The sequence below is a fragment of the Falco naumanni genome, chromosome 13, assembly GCF_017639655.2.
Source record: "Falco naumanni isolate bFalNau1 chromosome 13, bFalNau1.pat, whole genome shotgun sequence".
In the NCBI taxonomy this organism is placed as follows: domain Eukaryota; kingdom Metazoa; phylum Chordata; class Aves; order Falconiformes; family Falconidae; genus Falco; species Falco naumanni.
Window position 1 is genome coordinate 18,830,407 of NC_054066.1, and position 26,088 is coordinate 18,856,494.

At 40.0% G+C, this 26,088-nt stretch overlaps 1 protein-coding gene across 2 annotated transcripts in view; it reads right to left on the minus strand.

The window, feature by feature from the left end:
- The window catches only part of PDE6D (phosphodiesterase 6D), a 38,108-nt gene extending 12,067 nt beyond the window's left edge, over positions 1-26,041 (minus strand). The window contains exon 1 of one of the 2 annotated variants that reach the window (XM_040613739.1): positions 25,879-26,041. In XM_040613739.1, coding sequence (XP_040469673.1) covers positions 25,879-25,928 — 50 coding nt within the window. In that variant the 5' untranslated portion in view covers positions 25,929-26,041. Of the gene's footprint in view, positions 1-25,201; positions 25,562-25,878 lie in introns of those variants that run through there. The other variant, XM_040613740.1, reaches the window with a different exon arrangement.
- Between the last annotated feature and the right edge of the window lie 47 nt (positions 26,042-26,088).

Consider the following 26,088-nt stretch of genomic DNA (forward strand, 5'->3'; position numbering starts at 1 on the left):
TAAGACTTCTATAAAGTGCTGCTACTCTGTATTGATGTTCCACTGTAAGAGTAAACGATGCAGGACAGCCTGCCCCATGCTTTTATATTCTGACTATCAAATGAAAGATGAAGAATAAACAAAAACCTCAGGACTGTATCCCTACTGATGAGAGCATGCAGGTCAGTAACGCAAGCCACAGTTTCTAGAATATTTCTTGTATTTAAACAGTCTGGACATTGCTAATCCATGTAAATTCCATATTAAATGAAAAAACGTTTACTGTCAGTGTAGCCAAATGCTTTCTGGCCTAGACAGATGCATGAGCAGGTTCAGGACATGCTTATCCAACTTCTACAAATAAAACAAATGAAATCAACCTGCTATTCAGAGTGTATATACAGAGGTAAAGTATGTGGATCCTGACATACTTTAAGGGATAAGAATACTCTAGCCAGTTCACAATTTTTTCCCCAGTAACTAAGCATTATTAAAAGGGAAGAACAAATCATCATATCTTAAAAGTGTACACACAGAGTCCTCTCCTATTGGAAAAAAACCTTCACACTCAAGATAGTAATTCTTTTTTAAAAACATATGTTTAAAAAGAAACAGGCATCTCAAAAAAATTCCTAAGTCAAAACTGAGATAATTTATAAAACTTAACTGTAACAGAATTTAAAAAAAAAAGGCAAAACCCATCAGAAGTTATTTTTTTGGCAAGGGAATACCTGACAAAGCAGCAGTTGCATTGCTTACTTACTTAGCAGCTTATCACTACTTCTGTCATCTTGGATAGAAAGGCTGGTACTAGGACATACCCCAGAGTGAAGAAAATGGAGATCCTGAACCAAACCCACACACACTGTTATCTTCTAATGTGTTTAATTGGTTTAAGATTCTTCCATCCCAGCATGAGAGATATTGTTACTAAAAATAAGAAGTGCTCCATCTTCTGAGCAGCAGTGGAGACCTGCAGGCAGGATGAAGAGGGCATTTTAAGTATTATTGAAAAGGAGAAAGTAAATTAATATAGGTTTAACACAATTACTCTTTTTGCAGAGGCTCATGTCAAGCCACCTGGCAGGGGTAGCTACGAAGAGCAATCAGAGAGCCAGAGAGTTATAGCTTTGTAAAGTTAATATATATGAAAAAAAAGGAACAACAATAGTATATTCCTAATTCAGCTTCTCATTCCAAAATCACAAGAACACTCTTACACCGTTATATTTTCATTCTCGTGGATTTTGCTTTTTTTTGGTAGGAAACAGTGTCTGATTTAAGACTCAATAGATCAAATACTCTTCAATCCTGAAGGCAAGGAAAGGATTAGGTAGAACAGCACAAGGAAGGGTGCACTGTTGATCTATTTATATTCCACCACCTATTGGGTCAGCAAAGTCTTACATAAAAGCTTTGTAGTACCTGGAATTTGACTTGCTTTATATACATGACATGAATTAGCTTCTTCACAGACCTGCTCTGTTTAGCCTGATGAAGGGAAATGGTTTGTGCATTTCTAAATCCAAGTTTTGTTGTCTTGAATACCTCTGATCTCAGAACAGAAATTCTTTCTTTTTGGTATCTGTCATAGAGATCTCCTAGTTCAAACATATCGAAATATACATACTTATCTTTAAGTGCTTTAGCATTGCAAAAGATCCCCATGTATTACCACACTGGTAATTAAGAATAACCTTGAAGGAAGAGAACGAGCACAAACAAAATTAATCATTAAAGGAGTATGGAGTTAAAGAAGTTCTGCCCCAATCTTCCTGAGTATTATTTTTATCTTGTAATGTTTAGCACTTCTTAAATATCTCAAAGCCTGCAGCAAACAGTAGGTGCAATTTCTTCCATTAAAATGGTCCATTTTTCATTTTAATCCTTGCTGTCTACACCATTCTAAAACCTTAGGAACTGCTGCACTCTTATCTTTCATAATAAAAGCAAGCCTAATGTCCATAATCACTCCTGGAGGGTAAGGTCTTTCATCACCTTTGCCAGCTTTTTTTTTTTTGTGTGTGTGTGTACATGAAACCCAACATTAAGAACAGTTTACTACATGCCAGGTGCAAACAGGTTCTCAACAATTATGTGTTAATAAGAATTGTCCTGTGGGACAAATGACGGAGAGAAGGTGGAGCTGAAAGCCCCGAACAATTCAGACTTGCATCTCTCCTGCAGACCCAGAAAAGCTTCTGATCTGGTGTGCCCAAATTTCACTTCTGAGTTTATGTAGTCTGTCAAGAAAAGCAGATACAACCAGGCACTCATGACATGGGCCAGCACGTTAATTTAAAGACTGTTACATGTAAGTAAAGATCAACCTTTAGAGATTATATTTTTATCAGACATATTTTCCCAGAATATTTGCATCTCAGTTGTTTCAATCCAGTCTGAGGAGTAAGGACCAAAATAAATTATGCAAAACAACTACCAAGCTACAATATTACAAAGTAGACCACCCAAATGGTCTTATGCTTCTACTCCACTCATGCCATTCATCCCCTAATCTTTCCAATCTCTAATCTCACTTTTTATTACAACTCCCAAATCCCTTTTCCACAGAACTCTTAATTGTGTGCTTACATTTAAGCATATGCACAGATATTCTGCTGAATCAGGTCCTTGAGTTCACTCTGTTCACATTCAAGAGAAATGCTGCTGCCTTTTGTGTTTAATAAACCACAGGCGTACATTTTGGCAGTGTGGTAAGAGAAAAGGAGTCTTTCCTCCTAGGCTAAGGCTGAAATTCAGTGTGAAATCATATCTGAAGGAACTGAATGAGTGTCCATCCATTCTGTCTAGTAACAGAAAGACCAAAACAAACACACAGACTGGAAGCTATTCCTCAGCATTACTGGAGCCTTTGGGTATAGCACTGTCAACTTCTGCTTTCAGGCAGCAGCACACTCTCTTGGGTTCCAGATTAGTCAGAGAGCATGCTATGACAGCTCTTACAGGAGCAGGTATTAAAAATCCGCTATTATAAACCAACTTTCCTGGAGTGACGCACAAGATACAGGTTACTGTGCTTCTCCAAATGATGGGAGGTGCTGGGGACTGGAGAGGTGCTCTATTAAATCCTCAAATGGAAGGAAGCCAATTATCCCTTCAAAGCACTCCTGACACTCCTGTACTGACTGTAACAGAGCCTGCTTTTAGTCTCCTGCACAGCATTGCTGTGCAACAGAAGCCACAGAGATCCAGATTAATGTGCACCACATGACAAAATGAAGCAAATATCCTCAGCAACCAACAAAGTCATTTCACACCAAATTATGTAATCAGGAGGGATATATTTAACAGCTATAGCATCACAGCAAAAAAATCAACACAGTATCATATACTTGTACACTTTGCACTTCCCCTTTTACTTTCTGCCCTACATCTTTGCAAGCAGATACCCTCTGTATGGGCCTTATATCACCACAGTGTATTTCCATCTAACATCCATCAGACAGTCCTGGATTAAGGTGTTTTTGGACCATACTTGGAAAGACAGTCACACATGTTACTGAATACCATGTCAACCTTACCTTAATTGTAATACAGAGTTATGCTAATAGGGCAGAAGTTAATACTGCTACCTTACATCATATTAAGTAGACCTCAGATCATTTCTGCTACACAGTAATGTTGGTCCTGTTGTTAAGCTACACTATTCATTGCTGTGTGTCACGTTCTCCCTGAACCTTGGGTAACCATTTAGAAGATGAGTTATGTTCCTACCATGAAACTATTTCCTGCTTGAACCTCTGAATATATATTATCTTAGCAGGGCTCACGTTGAGGCACACTGCAAAAATCTACAACAAAAATGCAGCACAGGTCAGATCACCTGCAAAGAGTTGCTAATCCAACTAGAGAAACACAGAAGCCATTTAACTCTGCATACTTTGGAAATACAGTAAAACCACGTCCAACATTTGCTAATAAAAATCTATGCAAACTATCCAGTTTAACATCTGTGCCTTTCAAACAGTTTAGGTTGAATAATACAATTATTATTCACTATTTTCATCAAAAGGAACAAAACACAGATCTCCACAGCACCCTAGTGACGTTACATAGCAGAACAATGTACAGAGTTTGCTTTTAGTTTACATTTAATTTTCACTTTTGTCAATTTACTGTCTGAAAATAACACAGTAAAATCTCTCCAAATCTTAAACATTTAAATCAGAATTGGTGACACCTGTAGTAGGCTTAACCAAAGCAGGTACTTGTGCAAAAATAATGAAGATGGATCACTCCCAGACTCTGGGAAGAGGTGTCCAGCATGGGCAGGCAGGGTGGGAAAACGGGTTTTGTTTCTTCAGTAATACACAGCAATACTGAAAAGTAAGCCAAACTTCCATTTCAGTGACTCTTCCTCTCTTCCCCAAACCAAAACAGCAAGAAAAAATGGATGCGCATTTTGAAGGAAAGAGCTACAGACCTACTGACATGACGCTATGGGTCATCAGGAGGGAAAAAAGTAAAAAAGAATAAATTACAGTGGTTTGCAAACAGCTGAACTAGGGATGCAGACACTATTGTTTCAAGGTTTGTATCTCTGTCCAGATGAGTCTAGTCTTGGAGAAGCTTAACTCTCTTAGAAATTTCAGCACTTTTTTTCACTGCTGAGCAACAGGAACCAATTTAGGAATTTTGGCAATCAACCAACCTTTGATTTCTTCAGACAAAAGCAACAATATGTGACTTCCCCAGCAGCTCCTGCCTGCAGCAGATGAGAAGACTGCCCTGTTACCCTGATGTACCAGCAAAGGCCATGCAGACACGCTTCAGGAGTGTGTGCTAGGCACTTCTCTAGGAACTAAGCTCAACCTAAAAAGACTAATCACTTCTAAGCTCTGAAAAAAACCAAACCCTAAGGTCTGAGATCCCTAAGAATGAAAGTTAAAACAAAAACCAAAATGCACTTGTGGTACATAGAATACAATGTTGTTTAAAGTGGGAATAAGGTCCATATCAAATCTACACACAAATCACCAGCTTATGGGGCAGGTTCTCCTGTCAGAGGGATCAAGCCGCCTGTGGAAATGCTTTGTTTGTTACTATAAATGTGTTTTGTTTCCTCTAGAAACAGAGGTTAAAATGGTTCCTAGAACAAGATAACAATGCCAAAATAAAAGCAAGCTGAAACAATGTAGTGGTTTTACGCTGCTTTCTGCTACCTATGTTTTTTAGGCTTTTCTTTGGCTTCTCTGCATAGGATTGACAGAATTCCTTTATACCAATGCCTCAGCAGGAAAAACAACATATGATCACAACTGGAGATTGCTTTACATCCTAGGTAGTAAAACAATCAATAACTCTGAAAAACTTATCATTGCTTGCAGGACCATCTCAGAAGCATGAATTGCACAAAGAAAATTATCTTCTCTTTTCCAGTACGGTAACACTAACTCCTCCCCATCTTCTCTGCATTTTAAATGGATCTGAAAAATTAGCATGTTAGAAAAGCTTGAGCTCATGCTAAGAACCCTTTGAATATTAACATAATTAATGTCATCAGTAATACTCTGAGTTTGCAGAAACAGCAGGTGAATCAATGGGAATGATGTATTCATCCAAGAAAAGAATGTGACCTTTCAAATCCATAGGGCTTTATCAGAACATAATTGTAAAGTGGGTTGCTTGTAGCTCAGTGGAAAGAACTAAACTGAATGTATAAGGAGAAAGCTAACAGAGACACCACATACACAAGGGAAACTAAAAATACAATTGAAACATAAAACACTGGGACCTCCTTACAGAAGATGCCTAACCTATATCAAAAGGTGAGGCAGCTTCCAGGACAACTTGAGAAGCCACTCCAAGAAATGCTGTGATGAAGGAGAGGCAATTAAAAGAACATTCCTGCAATTCAAATCTGGCTGGAAGAGATTTTTTTATCCAGAATGCTTAAAATTAAGTTAAATGCTTTAAACCCCAAAACAATTTGGAATAAGTTTGCCCATTTTTTAATTTTAGCACATCAAACAATTTTCCTTTCTGCAAGTGAACACTGGAAATGATTCAGCAATTGAAACAACTTCATTTTGTCTTAACTACTTCAGAACATTCAATCATTTCAACACAGCTGAACTATTATGATAATATTTCAAGGTTCTCAGCAATAAGTGAACTAGAGGGAGTTTCATGGAAATAATCTATCAAAGGGTTCTGGTGAATAACTTCATTTTCACAGATGAGGTTGTAACCAGAAACCCTCAGAGGAATTTACCTCCCTGTAAATCACTATGGCCTATTGTTCTTTACAGAGTTGAAACACAGGATGTCATGACAGTCATGCAACAAAATTAGCCTTAATGGAATGAGGTATTTTGAACCTTGATATGCCTCTTTATTTTATACCATTATTCAATTGTTTTAAAATACGCATTATATTGGCCTGCTTAGAAAGCTTGGCTTGATTTCATGTCATTTTTGCAACACTGTAGGGGTGGATTTTTTTTAACATGTCTAAAAGGATCTTCACACTTCCCCACACTGGCAGGCCACAGACCTGAGCAGAGGAACAAAGACTGCTTTGACCAAAATTTGAAATGGGATAAACATGGCTGCTTAGCTGACATTTTCATACAGTTTCACTTGAATGACCTGTAGCCTTGTGTGAAAAGTGGGGGAAAAAAAATGTAAAAGGCTTTAAAAAGGCAGTTTTATACAGCACTGTTTGTGGCCAGTTGATGCCTTTGTTCCTTGAAGGCCTCTCCAATAATTTCTCTATTGAGCAAAGTGATGTTTATTGAAAATGGCATAGCTGAGCATCAGCAGGTTCCCCTGCTGTTTGGTTTATCTGTCCTCTGAACTCCAAGCAACATCTCGGTCTGAAAGTGTTCCCCTGGTAAAATAAGCAACTGACAACACAAAAAGCCTAGATGACTTCCAACTGCCAGTGCTTATGTTGTGACTATGTGCTTTTTCCCCCCATTAATATTTAATTTCTTTTTTTCTCCTTCACTTCATGTCTCTTCTTAGAAAGCTCTCCAGCACACCAGCCTACTGAGCTACAAAGACTACTCCTGATAATCCACAGGTTTATAACATTCATGTATTTTAGAAGAATCTATCATTTACTAGAGGTATTAATATATGTACCTCTAAGAACAGATCCACAGATTGGAAATTGAAGGGAATCAGGGCTTTGGCATGAATTCATTCACTGTGCTACCAGTTCACAGCTTCATGCTGCCACGATTATCTACCTTGGGCTATGCCAGACAGGAGGCAAATGCTACAACTTAACCAGAAAGACAGGATGTCCCACTGAATATACAATACACTACAGCTCAGTGACTAATAACTTCAATAATTCCTAGTACTACGCTGTGCTTCAAAAACTTCAAGTAACGTCCTCAAAGTAGCTTTTTGATAACTGCATATTGTAGAGACTGGGAAATAGGCACGAAGAGTTGCCCACAGCCACATAATTTAATCAGTAAGAAAGAAGGGAAGACATCTCAGGAGGTGTTTGGCTTCAAGTCCTATGCTTAAATACACAACGCTGCCTCTCTCTTTAGACAGCCAGCAACTGTGCTCTCTGGCTGAAGGAAACTCTTCCTTTCACTTGGAGTGACTGCGCAGTAGCACAGATTGCTGCAATCGTGCTACAGAGCGGGTGCCAGTGGTTCACTTCACTCCGTGTTTTTCTCGCTTTTGGTGGTTTCTCATTCACCCTAACTAGAAAGCAGGGTGGTTTTGAATCACTGCCAAGCATTACTAATTGAAGTGGGGGGCAGGAAGGATATAAAGATGACGGCCTGCAGGATTAGAAGTACTTTCACTGTCTAAAATCGCGTATTAAAGCAGACAAAAAAATAGATGTATTAGCACTGACAACAGAAGCAAACCGCTTCTAACTATAAAAATGAGTAAACCTCTGAAACTTATCAATAATATTCTTATTCGTTAAAACAACATAAATATAAAATAGGCAAGTAATGGGGGAAAATACTGCATTTGTTCCTTTCTTGGTTCATATTAATTCAAACAGAGTTCCTGAGAAAATGCTTGATTTCCTTTCCTTTTTCTTTTTTAACTCTGGACATTGAACTATATTTTGAGCTCAAAGTGCTTCAATGAAGTCCATATATGGTTCATGTTTAATATCACAGGTTGTTTCTTTATTCATTTAAGGCAAGTAGTCAGCTAAGTTAAAAAATCTGCTCCCCTCTAAAAATTAGAGATGCCTCTGATACACAGTTTAAAACATCCTTCAATATACAAGGTTTCCTTCCACAAAATTTCATTTGGTGTAAAAAGGAGCCCAGTGCATGAGTGGAAACACAGCACTTTTTCATGCATTCAAACTGTCATCTAAATTACTAGCTCTGGGAACTATAACAATAATTTTGCAAAATGTAGTCAGCAGTTACTTTGAAAGGACAAAGTCTTAGGACAAATGCTATGGCTGTTCACTGCTGGCAAGGACAGGCAGAGACCATTTTGTACAAAGTGACCATCCATTTTGTACAGAATGACACTCAGAGATTACTGTCTAAAGGACCCCTAATAGCTGAACCAACAAACATATTTTGCTTAATTAAGCCCAAACAGCCTGATACCGTCTTTACTCGCTCAGCACCCTCAGATTCAGACTCCTTGAACATGGGCAGTCAGTGGTGGAGCCGTTAGTCTAAAGTTCAGAGAAAATGTCAAGTCTTGAAGTTGTTTGGTTAAAATACTAAAAATAAACTCTTCATGCTAGGCAGAGTTGTGCTTCCAAAATGAACGCCACCCAACCAGCTCTATTACAAGGATCCATGAATAGATCTGTAACACTGAGATATTCCCTTACACTGTACTGTAATGGAATTTGGGATTAGTTGTTTCCCTATCCATTGAAGCTTCCCAGGTTTGGATTGCAAGCAGGCAGCCACTGACGGGAAGCATCCACCCTGTTGCATCTTGCCTTGTTTCCTCTTTTCATTACATTCTTTCAGAATCTGTTGGGACCAGGGCAGAACAAAGTCTGAGCACAGTTCTGGAATAAAAAAACAACTGGAAAAAAGCAGTAAGTTCCAGCAGCAAGCTTTTCCTAACTTAACTTTACTTGAAAAAGTTTCCAGTAGTTCCAGCCTCACCAGATCCAGCCAAGAATGGGCAAGGACTTATTTTTCTCTCATTCTTGTATTGTTTTTATGCAATCTATTAACACACATATAGTTTAACATTTTAGTGGGAAATCTTTCAAATCTTACATATTTACCTGTAGCTGAACTCCTAAACACTGGGCTGCCATTTTTCTTTTCACAAAATGCCATATGGAAACATGTATATTTATTTTGATGGATCTCCTCTGTTTGTGTCTGAACATCTGACAGCCCTATCCCATCAGATTGATCCACACAGGCCAATTATAAGGAGAAAGAGCAGACCTGTTAGCAAAGATGCACACTGTGACCATACAGCTGGCACTCAGAAAGAGAGACTCAGCCTGGCCAGGCCTGGCAGTCCCTATCCAGGACAACTGGTGTTTTTAGCACTGCACACCTCAGCACCATAGGCCAGGAATACAGATAACGATAATGAGACAGGCCTGCACACAGTCAGCACAGGCACAGCAGAACTTTAACTTCTCACGCTCCCTACTGAACCCTACCTGTGAAACCTGGAGCCTCTTTGCACTTGGGGAGACGTTACCCTTGTCTGCTCTCTCTACCTTCTCGTAAGTAACTTCTTGTAAAAAATACTGGCTACTTAGTTGCACAAATAGGTAAAACAACATTTCAGAAAAGGATGCAAATGTACTTACAAGAGCCTCAAATAAGCTGGCAGAATGGTAAGTGAATCTTAGTTAGAAGAAACAAAGCTATGGGGAAGCCAGTTTGCGTGAAGTGCATTTTAGTTCAACCAAGATGAGCTGCTTGGCTTCCTAACACTTGTTCTATTTATTCCTCTACTACAATCTTCTCAGTGTGACGTCTTTAACAAGGAGATCACAACATCCTCTATACTGGCCAGGAAGATTAAACAACACACACCCCCACCCCCCGAGAAAGCAAGATTCTTTGAGATTGAACTCAAAATCTATGCTGATTTGCCATAAAGATTTGACATTTAAATGACTGAATAATGTTAATCTTCCACTAATATTAGATTGCTGTTATGAGTAAGTATTACAGGACAAAACCAAATAATTTCCTTTTGAAAATGTATTTCTTTATCACTATATAAAAGATGTCTGCTGATTTTCCCTAGGGTATCTTCTGTTCCTGGGAGATATGAATTTAATGGTGACCTTGCCCATGCCTAGCTGGCACTTAGACCACAAGCTAGGGAGAAAAGGCTTTGTTTTTCATTTTCATAAAGCTCAAAAAATACACTATTCACTACTAGAATGTTAACTGATGTTTATTCAGAGCAAAGTCCATCTATTTTTTTAAATGACCAGTACCAGATTTTGTAGTATTTCTTTACAAGATTCACTGGTATAACAAGGATCCCAAGAATATAATAGAAGTAATTAACCTCTCATTTCTATGTTCACATTCATAAGGGACTGCTTTAGGGTGAGAAGCGGGAAGACAGAAAAGAAGATCACAGTCGAAAGAAAAAGAGAAAATTTATCTCTTGTCAGTAGTCTGGCCACACTACAAAGCAAGTACACACAGCAGCAATAAATCAGGGTTTTTTTAATAGAAAAACTAACTAACAATGTTAGCTAGAAGTGCATAGCTGAATGCTCAGATTTGTGGCATCTAAACAGCTTTTAATTTAAGTAAGTCTGCTTTAATTGCTTATTTTCTATCTTTTTCCATTGTAAGACAAAGAAAGAAGTCATTGAGGATGCATCTCCACTGATAAGGCAATCAGAACATGAGCCTGCAATTACAGTAATATTTTGCATAAAGGCTTCCCTTATTAATCCAAAAGTGGTCTAATTTCAAACCCCACTATTTTACCATGCTGCCATCCTCAACAGTGCAAAAATTCTTCTGGATTCTTTGTGCCTGTACTCCAAGGAACTCAGCTGGGCTTCCCCTCTTTAAAGAACCTCTATTTATTCCATTTCAAGGATAAAAGAGGCACAGTATGGTAGCATCACTGAATGTCTAGCAGTTCAACATCTGGTTCTTTATACTACCATTCATTTGGACTGCTGCCCATGTCAAAGATCAGCATCACGTAGTTCACACGTACACAATGCACATACCACCTAGGCATCTATGTTTATAAAGCCTCATATTAATCATTCCTGTACTACCATGAATGAACATTAAATAGATGATTTGAGTGTTCACAAAGGAAACAGCCCTGCTAACTTGGTTACTACTCTCAGATGGATACTATTTACTCAAGAATTTTATTGTAATCTCTGTTGTCAAAACAATATTCCACACAGAACAAATATATATGCCATCTTTCAGCAGAATCCTTTTTCTCATTAAAAAACAGTAATTTACAAAAACCCCACAAACAAATAAACAAATGCCCAAACCTTATATATATGACATGACAATTCAACACGTAGAGCCATATTAGCAAGGACTGTGACACAGGTCCCTGAACATCAAATCTAGCAACTGGGAAGGAACGACGTTTTAAAAAGTCTTCTACAGCAGCAAGACTGGCCAGGGCAGAGCCTAGGCATACTGATTTTGTACATTTGAAAGTCTCCTTACTTCTGGCTAACTGCCCAAAGACTGGAAGGGGCTACAAGCACACTGCAGTATTACTGGGGAGAGATCCTTTTCTGAGATGGCTCTTAAAACACTCCTTGATGCACAGGGGGACAGGTATCCTTAACTCTGGACATCCAACCCACAGCAGCTACCACAAAAGTCTTCAAGAGCCATAAGTTTAAATAACTCTCAAGTGGTAGTCTGTTGTTCTCCAGCAATCTTATATAATTGGTGAATGGCTGGTACATGAAAGCACGTATCTCTCACATCAAAGCTGTTCACCCTCGTCTTTCAAATGAGGGACAGATAGAGGGAAAGTCCTGCCCTTGACTTTTTATATTTCTGATAAAGTTGATGTTGCTTATCCTCTTGCTCTTCCAGGGAATCAGAAAAGAGTGAAAATAAAATTGCTTCAAGAAATATAATCTTCAAGAGCATATTTGAACTTGTGCTGCTGAGAACAGAAACTAGGCCAGGGAGATTTCAGAGTCACCGTCAAGTGAGGTGTGTCCACCTATACAGAACAAAGCAAAAAATCACTATTGAAAAAGACTGTAAAAACTTTTAGGGAAAACCTGTAGCTCAGTCTTCACAGAGACATGTCTTGATTTCAGAGAGATCTGTAAAAGAGGAAGAATTCATTTGTGCAAAGGACTCCAGGGATTCAGGGAATTTTTATTTGGCCATGGAAACTTTAGGCTGTCTGTTAGCACTCCAAATCCCCATCAGATCAATAAAGCTTGCAGTCATTACGTCTGATAGCTCCTACCTTCCAGGAAATGAGCTTGTGATTTTTATTCTAATTGTGAATAGGAAGGTGTTCACACCACCAAAATCAACGGTAATGGGAACACTTAGACATTCTTGTTGGCAGTCTCAGAGGAGGTAGAAATAAAAGGTCAAGCACTGAATTTCTTTCGCATTCACACACTGATTCTGTCTAAATTCCCCTTCCTCTATGGAAAGAGAATTTGCTCCTCAATACTTCAGCAACACAATGTTAATTTTTAAACAGTACCTTTCAACAGCAATTTAATTAATTAGGCATCTGTCAATGCATAGAAGCCAATCCAGATTAAGGCATAGAGAGAATTTAGAGTTGAGCTAACTATCCCTTATTTAACCCTTGCCTGGCTGTTCTTATTCTGCATGAAGAGATTCCAAATCCAAAGCTTTTAGGTGTCTTCTGTGATTTGGAACTGGACATACTCATCTTGGGATAAAAGTATGCACAGTGGGGAAATCATGCAGAAATAGTTAAGCTGGAGTAAATTTTAAGCATAGAAACCATATGGGTTTATCTAGCTCACAGCTTTTTTGCAGCAGCATAGCTACCTCTTCTTTGACACCGGGGAAGAAAAGTATAGACACCGCTTTATTTCAGTGCAGTACATTTACATAGTGTAGCTACATCCGTTCAAAAACTGGCACCGACAAGCTCCATATTGCCCAAGCCAGTTGGCATAGAGATGGTGTGTATTCCCTCAGGGTGGGATTACAGCTCTGTTGCTATTCTAAAAAATAGGCCAGACAATTGAACTTGCTTTTCCAGGTGTGCTCATACGCCCTCTCCCACAGGTAATGCTAAAAACTGACAAAAATTAATGAAATCCTGAAAAGATACTCTTTACATAGCTTTGAAAGCAAATGCCAATTGCGGCCTTCAGGGAAAAGGTGAAACAAGTGCTGCTGCTGCAGTACATCTGTTAATTAGTCTATAAGGACTTGTGTTTATGACAGCAGTGAAAACTAGCTATTGCAGCAGAAGCAATGCCAGCTGAACACAGTTCTACTGTTTTGTTCAATCTCATAGCGATACTTAGCATATCTGCACCGGCATTAATGTGACACTGGAGCTGGCAGAGCAGAAGTCACTCAGTTCTACTCAAGGTGGCTCACTCAAAGCACTTCAGGCTTTTTTGAACCTCTGCATCTTTAGTTGCCCCACAATCTCTCACATACAGCGTATCCCTCGCTGTTTCAGTCCTGTGCTGTTCTGTAACCAGGGATACATCTACAGATCGCTACAGTTCTCTGAGAAAGCAACTCAGTATCGTTGAAATGTAATCAGAGAATCACAAGGGGATTTAATCTTCCTGACATGTTATAGTAAAAGAGTGTTTAGCTCTGGCATCTTCACCTAATAAACAAAATAAAAATTCAAGTCAACCAAAGTAACAGCTATGACAAGCACTTTTCATAAAGTCCACAACAACAAATGCCAATCTCCTATTTGCTGACATGGCACAGCAAGAGAACAAGCCACCCTTTTCCTGGCATTAGCTGAAACGGTTCCTTAGATCTACAATCCATGTGGCCCATACTGGCCTGAATTTCATTGGAGCTACAAATATTTCAGTTGAGTTTTTTTGTTGGTGGTGGTTTTGTTCATTATTTTTTTTTAAGTTGGGCTACATGTGCATGAGAAATGGGCATGCTTTACCCTTGCAGACAGTGCAACCCTTAAAGCCAAGGCCTCCATGACTCAACAGGAAGAGCATCTTCACTGTCAGCTACCCTATTTTTCCAAGGATGAACTGGCAAAAAATTATTACCAACACCCTCAACACCAAGCCGAGGGAGTAAGTAAAGATGTGAATACTTAGGTGGATGTCAGTGGCACTCTAGACTCACACGAGAAGACCACAGTGAGAATTAGATGTAGCTCTCAAAGGGACAAGAGAAAAATAGGTCATGGATCTGAACCACCCAAGTGGTTACATCTCTGGAGAGCTATTGCAGGCAGGACCACATGCTGTAATATAGACCAAACAATTTTTGATTTTCCACTTAAAACTGACAGGACTAAGATTATTCAAGGAAAACAAGTTCATTATCTTGTCTCTTCTGAGGAAGGGAAGAAAACTTAAGAGCATACAAAACAAGTGGAGAATCAAAACAAAATTGAAAATACAGTCAGGAGGGAATGATTGGCAGTTGCATGAGGAAACTAATCTTGTAAATGGACCAGAGGCTGCTGAAAGTGGAGGCAAGAGAGGAGGAATAAAAGGGGATTTACAGTGATTGATGCAGAACTCTCATAAAACAAGGACTCCGCAACAGAATTACTGTGCTTTTTTAGGAACCTACTAGAGTATGAGAAGTGCTTAAATTTGCAGTGTGGATTACTGAGTTGACAATTTAACCACCGCCACATTTTACTCAGTGTTAGGCAGTATGGCAGTATGAAAAGAGAGCAAGTTGTTTGGAAAAGCACTATAGCAAAACATGGAATTACAAGTTAAAAATTCCATTCCAAACCAGTTTAGAATAGGTAAAATACCAATATTTGGTTCTGAATGCTGCACTTGAATCAGCCTCTATAGATACACTAATGTGAACTATACTGATGTGAACCTCTGAGCATGTCACTAGGAGATCTCTTGAAGGTGGAGTGTCTGTGCCCAAACCAGCATCTCTCTGCTCCAGCATGCATTGGAATTCAGATGAAAAACATTACTGTGGAGATACAATAATGAAATGTCCACTGAAATGATGAAAAAGCAATGACATCTATTACTTCCACGTAGCTCCTATACGTTTCGTTGTCAATAAAATCTACAGTTATATTTATACTAAGTTTTTAATTTTATTATTTTAACAAGCTTGTAGCTGTGTGTTCAATTTTCAAAGTATTTTAAACCTGATTTTTATAATTTTAATCAAAATATATTCATATTTTTTCAGCTGAAACAATATCTTATTTCTGCTGTGAAAAAGAACAGCATGTATAAATAATACAATCAGCTGTAGTTCACAAGTGGATTCTTTCAATTTAGTTATTAATAACAAAATAAAAATGCGGTTCTTGAAAAGCTAGACTTACATAAAATTGATACAAATATGTTTTTAAAATATTATTTTGGTGTTTCAAAGTGTAAACTTTATAAGCATTTATGTTAAGGTGAATGCCAATGTTGTGAAGTTGTATACAAAAAAAGCTCAAAAATGAAATAATTAGCATTATCTGCACCCTTTACAGGTATGCCTACATTAAAATATTTATTTTATTTGAATACTTTATTTGAATTTGCACTTTTTAAAACATTCCTCTGCTTCAATCAGTACATTTACTGTCTCAGAACTGGCAAAACTACAACTTCTACAAACAAAAAGCAGAAAAACAAGGAACTACTGTTTTACCAGTGAAACAAATGCAAGAAACCATCATGAACAGTGAAACATTTTCACCTGGCCACTGTCAGGGCTGTATTTAAATGAGAAACAGGGCCTTAATAAGGGTAGCACAGCTAGAGGTTTTGGGGGAGTAGGGGGTTGCTCTGCAACTGCCTGGTTAATGCCTCACCTCTACTTTGTATAGGCAGGGAGAAGGAGGTCATGCTGGGATGTGCCAGTGGCAAGAAGGGAGCTTTGATCCTTTTCTTTGAGGAACAGAGCTTGAAAAGATAAGCTTACAACTTTCCTTAGGGAATTTTTAGTTTTATTTTGCAAGTAGTACTTCAGGCTACTTAAAAAAATATATATAGGTTTGTGGAGTTTTTTGTTCAGAACTCTAAGGAACTTATTTTAATAGCAGAATGAAGATACTAGGAGAGCCAGGGAACCATTTTTTTTTCTTTCTATGAAGCTAAATGTTTCTGTGCAGAAGCTGAGCTTAAGGTCAGTATTACACGAATATAACACAGTTCCCTTTAAAGGAATTACAGGGGGAAGAACAGAAAACAATTCCTTCCTAGGGCTGCTTAAATACTGTGGTTTTTATGGCAACAGTGTAACTGTAATGACTCCTTGTGGATTAATAAGGGTGCCATAAATGAACAGTTCAAACTGGGTTGAGAATTCTGCTGGTTTCTCTCCCTCTTTCTGGAAAGAGTATTTTAAAAGCAACATGTGTCTGTTCTCCAAGGCTGCATGGGATTTTCAGCCAATGATTTCCTATGTCTGTCTCATCACAAGCTACAGAACAGTCTCTTAATGGCACTTGCTACATGGTCTCAGACCCTGTTTATGACTTTGGTGACTGGTCAGTAACTTGTTGCACAGTAATGCTGACTTCTTACACTGCAAAGGAGGAAGAGAAGATTACTATGATACCAAAGTAATCTCAAATGCATTTTTCTTACCTAAAAAGTTATGTGACCACAGACTTAGTGATGTGAAGCTAAAATGCTCAATAATGCTAAACTAGGATTTTAGAATTGGTGCTGCAAGGATAATTTAGCATGGTAATGTGAGAAGCCTCCTCAGGTGAGCTGGTGTTGCATGTTGGAGAAGACAGCACGAGGCTGCACTGATAACAACTTCATCTCCTCTAAGACTGAGGATGTGGGCATGACACCTGACAGCAGCAGTGGTTGGAGAAGATTGCTCTATACAGCCCTCCCCAGCTGCTTATTACTTTCTCCCTCAAATCTAGCAGGCTGAGCTGTTTGTAAATCTGCTAACCTGATCTACTTGACCAGTACAGGTTTCTGCTCCTTAACCTATTGCTTAAGTTGTTTAAGCTAGCATGCCGCATTCTGGCTGAAACAGGAGGCTGCAGTGCTCACCTGAGCAGCTCGACTAGTAAAGCTGGGGATGGTAATCTGTGCTCTGCACAGCTGTTGTGGCAGAAGCACACATCAAGAAGAATGTAAGGACAGATACATTTTCTCAGAAGCAACAAACCCACACCACTTCCCAGACTGAGCTTTTTTTAAAATGTCACTTAAAGGCTAATAAGGTTCAAGTGAAATAAACAGGACTTTTTTTTTTTTTCCCTCCTTCTCTCAGCTTGTGGGAAAGGAAGTAACTTTACTAGAGAAACAATGAAGTCTGAACTTGGGCTGTGACTGACAGGCAAGTATCCTTTTATTATCTATTAATGTGCTGAAGAGTCTATCCTGAAGACTTAAACTGTAGGTCAAAGGTCTGGAGTATCTTCAGAAGATCCCTCTGTATTAAAGTCAGTAGGTATTTCTTGGTGTCCAGTTTCCAGATGGGTTGGTTTATTTCACCACGTGGTGGTACATAATGGGGAGAACAGTTGTTATTCTACCCTCTCTCTCTGTAAACCTCTTCCTTCGAGAGGAGTTAGGGGTGTTGCAGAACTCCCTTTAAGCACAGAACTAGCAACAGTCTGTGCCAACTCATGAACAGAAAATGGGTTCCCCCTTTGTGAGAGTCTCTAAGAGTTTTCCCAAACACAGGAAGAATTCTTAAGGTAATGCAAATAGCCAGTTTTTCACAGTCTCCTAAAATGGAATTTCCTTTGACTTTCCAAACTGAAATGACTTGACATTAACACTCTGCTTTCCCAGCAGACTGTTCCTGATTAGAAGTTTCTGACACACTTAATAAAACATCAGATGGATTTCTTGGTTCTAAGCATGTGTAACCTTCCTCTTGGAAAGCTTTAAATCATCTGAAGTGAGGAGCAGAGGCAGGCAACCTGCTTAGGTGGGGTATATGCTTTAATAACAAATTAATGTAATCAATTTAATCACCATTTAATGTCTCCCCCATTTTCTTGATACAATAAATGGGAAAAGATGGATATAAACAGCTGTCCCAAAGACCAAATGACCTTCTGACTTGCTACAGAGTAGATGAAATTTATGTACACTGTAGCATACAGACTGACCCATCTAAATACTCCTCTACAGAATTACTAAGAAGTAAAATTGCCTGCACTCTTATTCTCTCTAATGGAAGACAATATTACTCCTAGTTAGTTAAGCAATCCTTTCAATGCAGGATTGGATAAACTTAATAACATGATGCTTTTCTGCACTTTTATCCCAAAGGCTGACTGAAAATAAATTATTTTCCTTGCTCTTGCTTTTACCTAAGCCTGACATTCTTCCAGACCAGTGTTGCCTGATATTCTAGTCATGAACATAATGAACTCAAAGGTTCACTCATGGCTGAATTAATCTGATACTATTTCCCTTAAGTCTCTTCTATACTTAAGTATAGAAGTTCATATCACACATATGATTAAGTTCATAATCACAACTGAAAATCCTGGCTGTCAATTAGGATTTAGTAATATGCAGCTGAGATGCGGTTCCAACTACTGTTCATGAGAACCTCTGTTACTGTTAGGGGTCTTCTGGACAGAGCCTCCAAACACTTCTGCTGTGTCTACTTGGACATGATGTCAAACGGCTTTAGAAACTTCACAGTAATGCCCAATGAGTGTATGGGGGTGTTCTCTCAAACTGCCATCTAGTCTTTAACACTGCTCTGAGACTGATGCTACACAGATGCCAAACCTCTTGTTTTTGTGGGTGCTCCTGATATAGTCTCAGGATAAAAAGGCAGCCCCTGAGACTGTTTTTTTAGTATTCAGTGCTCACTACTATAGTTTCTTGCACATAAGATGGGTGAGCAAGAGACAGGTGAAAGTTGCCTTTTATGTGCTTACAAGCTAACTGTGATAAATTTTGCTATGCTAATATGCAGGGAAAGACACAATTTGATATTGTCAGGTTGCCCTTAATAGATTATGATGTTTTCTGTGTGTTACCTGTATCTGGGAACCCAGTGTACCTCATACTTCTGTACAAACTTTGACTGTCTAGATGTAAACAAAACACTGGTTTATATTAAATGGAGGGTCTGAGCTCAGAATTGAAGCTGCCTTAATTTCCCAGCTTAGATAGGGAAATAGAAGAGGCTTGTATTACATAAATTGTGGAAGTCAAAAGCAGAAGTTGGAGTACAGCGGCTTGTGATCTTATGAACTTCATGTAAAATTTTGACTCAACGTGTTTTCTGGATCAACTTAAATTCAGAGATATACATGGTAAGAGCATGTCAAATCAACTTCCATGCTAGGATTGGTTTAGCTACCAGAAAACTTGTTTTTTCAGTAACACAGGAGACACATCAGCTGTCTGTATAAAAAAAATACACTACTCTGAACAGTATCTGTTCAATTTGTGGATCTTTAGATGCCTCCCTGCTTGCCTACATCTGTGTAAGCTTGGCTTTTTTCCTATGTGTTGGCTGTGAAGATGCATGGTGGGGAAAAAGCTCTATCAATTCTCCCTTGATGAATTAAATTACTATCTTCTGCTGTGTGGAAATTCAAATACTGTAACAACAGCTGAAGCATAAGGCACCAATGACTTCCAAGGATTCAAAGACTAAATGACATTATTTTGATATGAGATAAAGGAAATAAGGGGAAATAATTTTGCTAATGACAACTGCATTATTTTAGGTACCTCATCAGGTCAACGCTAGGCAAGCAATTAAAAATACTGAAACCATAAGTCCAGTCAGATGCTGGATGGGTAAGCTTTGGAGTGATGAAAGGATCTTAGAAACCCAATTCTAACCATAAGGTGCTGAAGTAATATTGCTGACTAAACAGAAAACCCCAAACTTCAATGTCAACTTACACTTTTAAATCAGTGTTGTATTCTCTGTAGCACCTGGTAACGGATTTGTTTCCTGTGATGGCAAATTCTTAAGGCCCCTTCCACTGTCAAGGGCACAAAGCACCACTTTCAACACTACAAGTGCATTGCATTAAATCTGAAATGCAGAAAACTGACTGTAGCTCATTCAGATATAAAGTTAATGCAAATCACTGTTTAAGTTTAATTAAATATGTATACCTTTTTCAATGAAAGTTATCAAGGGGAGGACATAGGAGTTTTTGGTGTTCACTGAGGAACCAGGCAGGTAAAACCAAACCCAGTAAAATTGTTCCTGCTTTACTTTTGCAGGTATGACTCATGACTTATGCATAAGGAACACAATGAGTCTGTGTTTAGCATGCCAGAACTATAGATCACTGCATACTGCAGAACTTCTGTCAGTGCTGCAAACAATCATGATACGTTAAAGGTACTTGTATAACTACCAAGTACAAACTGGCTAAAGCTTCTACATGAAATGTTGGCCTCTTTGAAGCAGTTCTCTTGTTCCACAGAGAAGTGGAACGGGTTGCCCAGAGAAGTTGTGGGTGCCCCATCCCTGGAAGTGTTCGAGGCCAGGCTGGATGGGGCTTTGAGCAACCTGCGCTAGTGGAAGCTGTCTCTGTCTATGGCAGGGGGGTTGGAACTAAGTGATTTTTAATGTTCCATCCAACCCAAACCTTTTTATATTATGCCAGGGTGGGAACTAGTTCTGCAGGCAGAGTAACTGGGAATGTGGACAACTCTTGCTTGTACTCTAAGGTGTGTAGACAGGAAAGTTTAATGGATGTTCAAGAACAACTGAAGACCAACTTTTACGCGATATAAATAATGAACTATATGTATTAGCTGGAAGAATATTCTAGTTTTTAGAAACCAGCAATGTGGATGGGGAGCACAAACTGATGTTTTTCGGAGTGTTTTAAAACTGCACTGGTGCAAGCTACAAGCAAGTTCTGCTTTGGCTCTCTACAGAGTACATTGCTCAGCTTCTGGACAGCCCTATTCCCTCTTTCAGCTGGCCAGCGGCTCCTTTTAATCCATAAATTTGGCGATTCATCTTTCTATTACATTCAAGAAATCTAAACAAATTGAGATCTGAGGAAGTGCACAGAAGAAACCTCAAAGCAGAGGGGAATTTTTAAGCCAGTTAAAGCTGCTACCTTGTTAGTTGTGTAAACACTGCAACAGGTAAGCATTTTAAGTGAATAAGCAGCTAAAGATCTACTGGCCTAACACATAAATTTGAAACTCAATTTGATGGAGCTTCCATTTGGATTTCTCAACTTTTTAATGCTGCATCAACTAGTCCAAAACTTCAGTGACTATTCTAGGAACGGATAGGCAAGATTGTCATTGACTACAGCTTCTGTGTGTACAGCAGAAACCAGGTAGAAGTTGGAAGTAGAAGTGTCTCTGTCTGTGCAGTAATATAAAGTTCATAGAAGCTCTTAATGGTTTCTGCTATAACTATATTTTCATTACAGCTCCATCTTTCTAAGAGGTTAATGCTCTGCTAGAATGATTTCCTAGACATAAAAATAATGGCGAGCAGAGGATTGGAAGAAGCTCTGGGAGCTAAGAGAATGTTGCACAGGGAACAATGAGGATTCCAGAAAGTAGGACAGCCTTTGACATATAAAGTTTTGCTTACAAATGTCAGAGTGCCTGAGCTACAGGTATATGTTTATTCTGACCACAAATACTAGTTTCGTAACTCCGTAATTATTCTGACCTACAGTTAATATTGTGTCTTCATGCTTATGTTCACCATATTAATTTGTTTCAGAAGATTTCTGAAGTCCAGTAAGATATACTGCATAGCCTTAAATAGAAGTTCATGTAGAAACTTATCCTAACCTAATAAATATCTATAGGGCAATTAACACTATGGAGATCCAATTCTGATGAGACTCCTCTGTACAGAAGCAAATAAAATAGGTGATATCTTGTTTGACCTGGAGGATTTAAAATAGAAAATGGATGTTGAGAGGCTAGACTCAGCACCTGAACCATGCTATGCGACCCAACTGACTTGTTTGGGTTTTCTCTTCTGTGCTGTTCCAGCTGAAACACTACAGGAAGAAGTGCATAAAAAAGTTGAACTGTGGTCCTTCAAGAGCTGAATGTGAATCTGTTGTTACAAACCATGACTGGATATTTCTAATCTACAGCATGGATGCTATGTAAGAAAGCAAAGCATGTATGCTTTCCAAATGCTGGCAAACCAAATTAAATAGGATAACTGTCTACAGTCTCCTCATTCTACTGAACATAGTGCATAAAAAAAAAAAAGTAAATCTGTACTGGCTCATGTCAGGACAAAGATACACAGACAACCCACAAATTATCAAGGGGGCTGGTGAGAAGGAAGCTATGAAAAAAAAAACCCTGAGTTTTGACTGCTAGGGAAATACATTTTTGGTGTTACCTTTTTATGAAAAAGGTTGCTAAATACATACATTTAAGAGTACATATTAACTCTAAAGATAAAATGACAGGACAAAACCTGAAGAATGTGTTGAAAGGGTAAATGAGGGTCAAGTAAACTGCTGTTCTGAAGCTTGACAAGAGTAACTATCCCATCTTCTGGAGAAAAAAGGCATAATCAGATCTCGTGCATTTGAGATTACAGGACCAGCTGTGCTAAATACTTTCAGAAATAAGGCTTGGTCAGTATTACAGAGGAATGAATCTTCAGTCACCAACTGAACTGATATTGCTTATAGCCAAACAATGAGACTGCATTCTCATAGTACAGGACTATCTGTAGATACTACGTTAAGTCTAACAACTGCTGTTCGGGTGAGTGCCTTCAAAACAGACTTGATGCCAAGCTCTAACAAATACTGTCTCTGAAGTAGTGATGAGCTACAAAAGTTTTTGCTGGCTGCTTTCAATCTTTTACTGCATCATACTTACTGGACTGTCAGTGTTCGATTTCTAACTGGTGCCCTAAAAATTCTTAGGACAAATGTAATAATGTATAATGAATAACCCCATTTCCCTGCAAGCATTAAACATTTCTCCTTTGGTTTTATTCTTTTCGAAACAGTAATATCCAAGAGGAGAGTACATGTTCCTGGCTTGAATTTCAGGACACTAGCCACAACATGTTTCTGCAGTAGTGTCATAGAGGAAGGAAAGCATACCTCTATATTAAAGTCAGAGGGTGGGTTTGGGCTGAAATTTAACTTCCACAGCAGCATCTCCCAATCAGCTGGAAAGCTTTTAATTAACCTCTTCTCAGGAACCACAAGTAAACATAATTTGTTTGAGGAAACTTTGATTACTCAATGTGAACTGGATTTCCAGCTAGAGTGCCCTTCCTGTGTTAAAGTAAGCAAGTATTTTGGAAGTCTGCTTCCTCAATGATGCTTTCTGCCCTATCAGCTGATCTTACCACACAAGGAATCGAATACATACAGACCCCAGGTGTAATACTGTGCTAGTTTCTTGTGCTAAAAGCAAGTTCAGTTTGAAATGCCAAGTTTGCAGGATGTGCTTAAGCTGGTGGAGTTGAACTCCCTCTCTCCTGGGAGCAGAGGAAAAAGTTTTCAAGTATTCAAAGTATAAATTTAACAGTTTTTCCGAACATGTTTCTCTCTTCCTTTCTATCAAGTAAATTAGCACACCCAGTAGTAAAGTGGGTGGAAGATAAAGCATCTCTTAAAAACGTAATGCTCTCTGGAATACACACTTGCTCTCAGAAAAGGATGTGGCAGCCTGAGCTGATGGCAGCCTTGCAGAGAGCATGGTCACATCTGGGCATGAGTAGTTTCCTGTGTGGATGGCGCAGTGTCTCAAGGCTTCCTCTCATAAATGAGGAATGTCTGCTCAGCCACTCTTCTGGTTTACTAAAGGCATACATAGGCATTTTTCAGCTATTTTAACTTGCTAAAAGTTCCAATTATAAAATGTTTCTTAAAACATTCATGTTTCTCAGACTTCATACTACCTGGCCTCTATGGCAAGTATCAAAGTATTCCAGCATGTTTTTGGAGAAGCACAATCAAAGATTTGCCTAAAACTGTCCTGTCAGAAGTAAAACTGGTATGGTTTTTTGCAAGAACAAGCAAAGGAAGACTAAGCTTGAGGTACTTCAATGTGGAACTGCAGAGTGTTTCTACTAAAGCTTCCCGTTCATGCTATGGCTGTTTGAGATAATAGAAGTTTACCTCAGGTTTGTCTAACATGCTCTCAAAGAGCAAAAACTATTTTCTGCTTAACCCATGTTATCATTTGTTGGGTTATTTCATCCAAAGTTGGACAAAGGCCTTCATGTGAATTCTGCTATCCAGCAAAGATTATATACAAACACATGCAAGAAGCACTTCAAACTTTGTTCCCTAGGCTTAACTTTCTAGGCACTCCCTGCTTCTACCAACAGCTTAGTCTGGTTTTGTCAGAAGCTTATTCTTCTTCTAATTGCCAGCACAAAGGGTTTTTAAATCATGTTTTGACAGCTAAAATACCACATCTTCATAAATAAAAAGAACTGTCAATAGTGCCAGTGCAGAAGCAAGAAACCAGATGCAGTACTAACAGCTGGGAGAGAGGACAATGATTCAAAAGTTAAGAAAAGCATCTGCTTGTAGTGTGATAGCAGCTATCTGTCTAAATCCAACCTACAAAATTAGATCCTGCTACAGCTGGCGTAGAGATTATGAACATCTCACTGGACAAAACCCCCCTGTTTAGAACTAACGGTATTAGATCAAGAGGGTATTCTGTACCCTTCTGTCCTTTTCATTGTAAAAAAGAAAAACCAAACCAACGAACCCACAACAATTTTCTGGTATCTAAAGGTCAAGCTAGCAAGCTTGCATTTGTTTTCCAAGCTTAGAAGAATCTACTATGTGAAAATACAGTAGCTTTTTTCCACGTGGCATATTTCTCCCACCCTTAGTTTGCACGTGGGCCTTTAGGTTGAGCCTTTTTCTACCTCACTGAAATCCTAGGTTGGAAGAGTGCACACAGGACTTCTCTTCCAAGCACAGATCTGTCTCATTTCATCAACATTAAATTCATAGTCGGATAGCACGGATGTGCAATGAGACCACTTTTTGAAAGGCACAATGTGAAAAGTTTTAAAACAACCTGCACAGAAAGGCATTAACACTTAGAGTACATCAGCATTAGCAGTAAAAGAGACCGTACGACCAACCATGACCAACACAGCATGTGCCAGTACCTCACGGTATGAAAAGGAACAAGATGCTGCTTCTGGACCTGAAGACCAGGTGTGTCCTTCGCAAGCAGAGATGCCTGGGCACAGGCCGCAGAAGGGACGGGATCACCAGATCCTCCCGGGACCGAGGGCGCCGGGCTGCTTCACCTGCCCGCTGTAAGCGGTCCCGGCTGCCCGGGCGGGGGCTCCTGCCGCCCCGGGGCCGCCGCCTTCCCGCCCAGCCCCTCTCCTCCGCCCGCCCGTCAGCAGCCGCCGGCGGACAGCTCCGGTGCAGCGAGAAGCCGGGGTAGGGGCCGAGACCGGCACCGTGGTGGGGCTTTGGCCACCTGCCACCGCCCCGGTGAGGACCCGCCACCCCGCGCCTCACGGCAGCCCCCCGCGGGGCGGGGACGGCAGCCAGGCCCCGGCGCTACGGGGGCTCCTTCCCCGCGTCCCCGTCCCCAGCCGGCTCCGGGCCGGTCCCGGCCCCGCGGCGGGTTCAGCCGCTCGCAGCGGGAGGGACACCCCCCCGCCACCGGACAGGGAGGACGCCATTGGGGACAGCCCAGCCTGGGAGGCGTTTCCATGACAACCCGCTACCCGCCCCGGGGGACCGGCACCCGCCCTCGCCGCTGGGGGGCGACGATCCCCGTACCGCCCCCCCCCCCTCCTTCCGACCGGGGCCCGCCCGCCCGCCTCACGGCCCCCGTCGGGAGGATACAGCTTGAAGCCCCGGAGGATCTCCTTGGCCCGCTCGTCCGTGGCCGACATGGTCCTGCCGCGCCGCGGGCGGACGGGGCTGGGCCGGGCTGGCCTGGCTGCGCGGGCCTGGGCGGGAAGGCGGCGGTGACAGCAGCGCCTCAGGACCCCCCACCCCTCCCCCCTCACTCCCTCGCACCCGCCACTGCCCGGCGCAACCAACCCGAGCGGC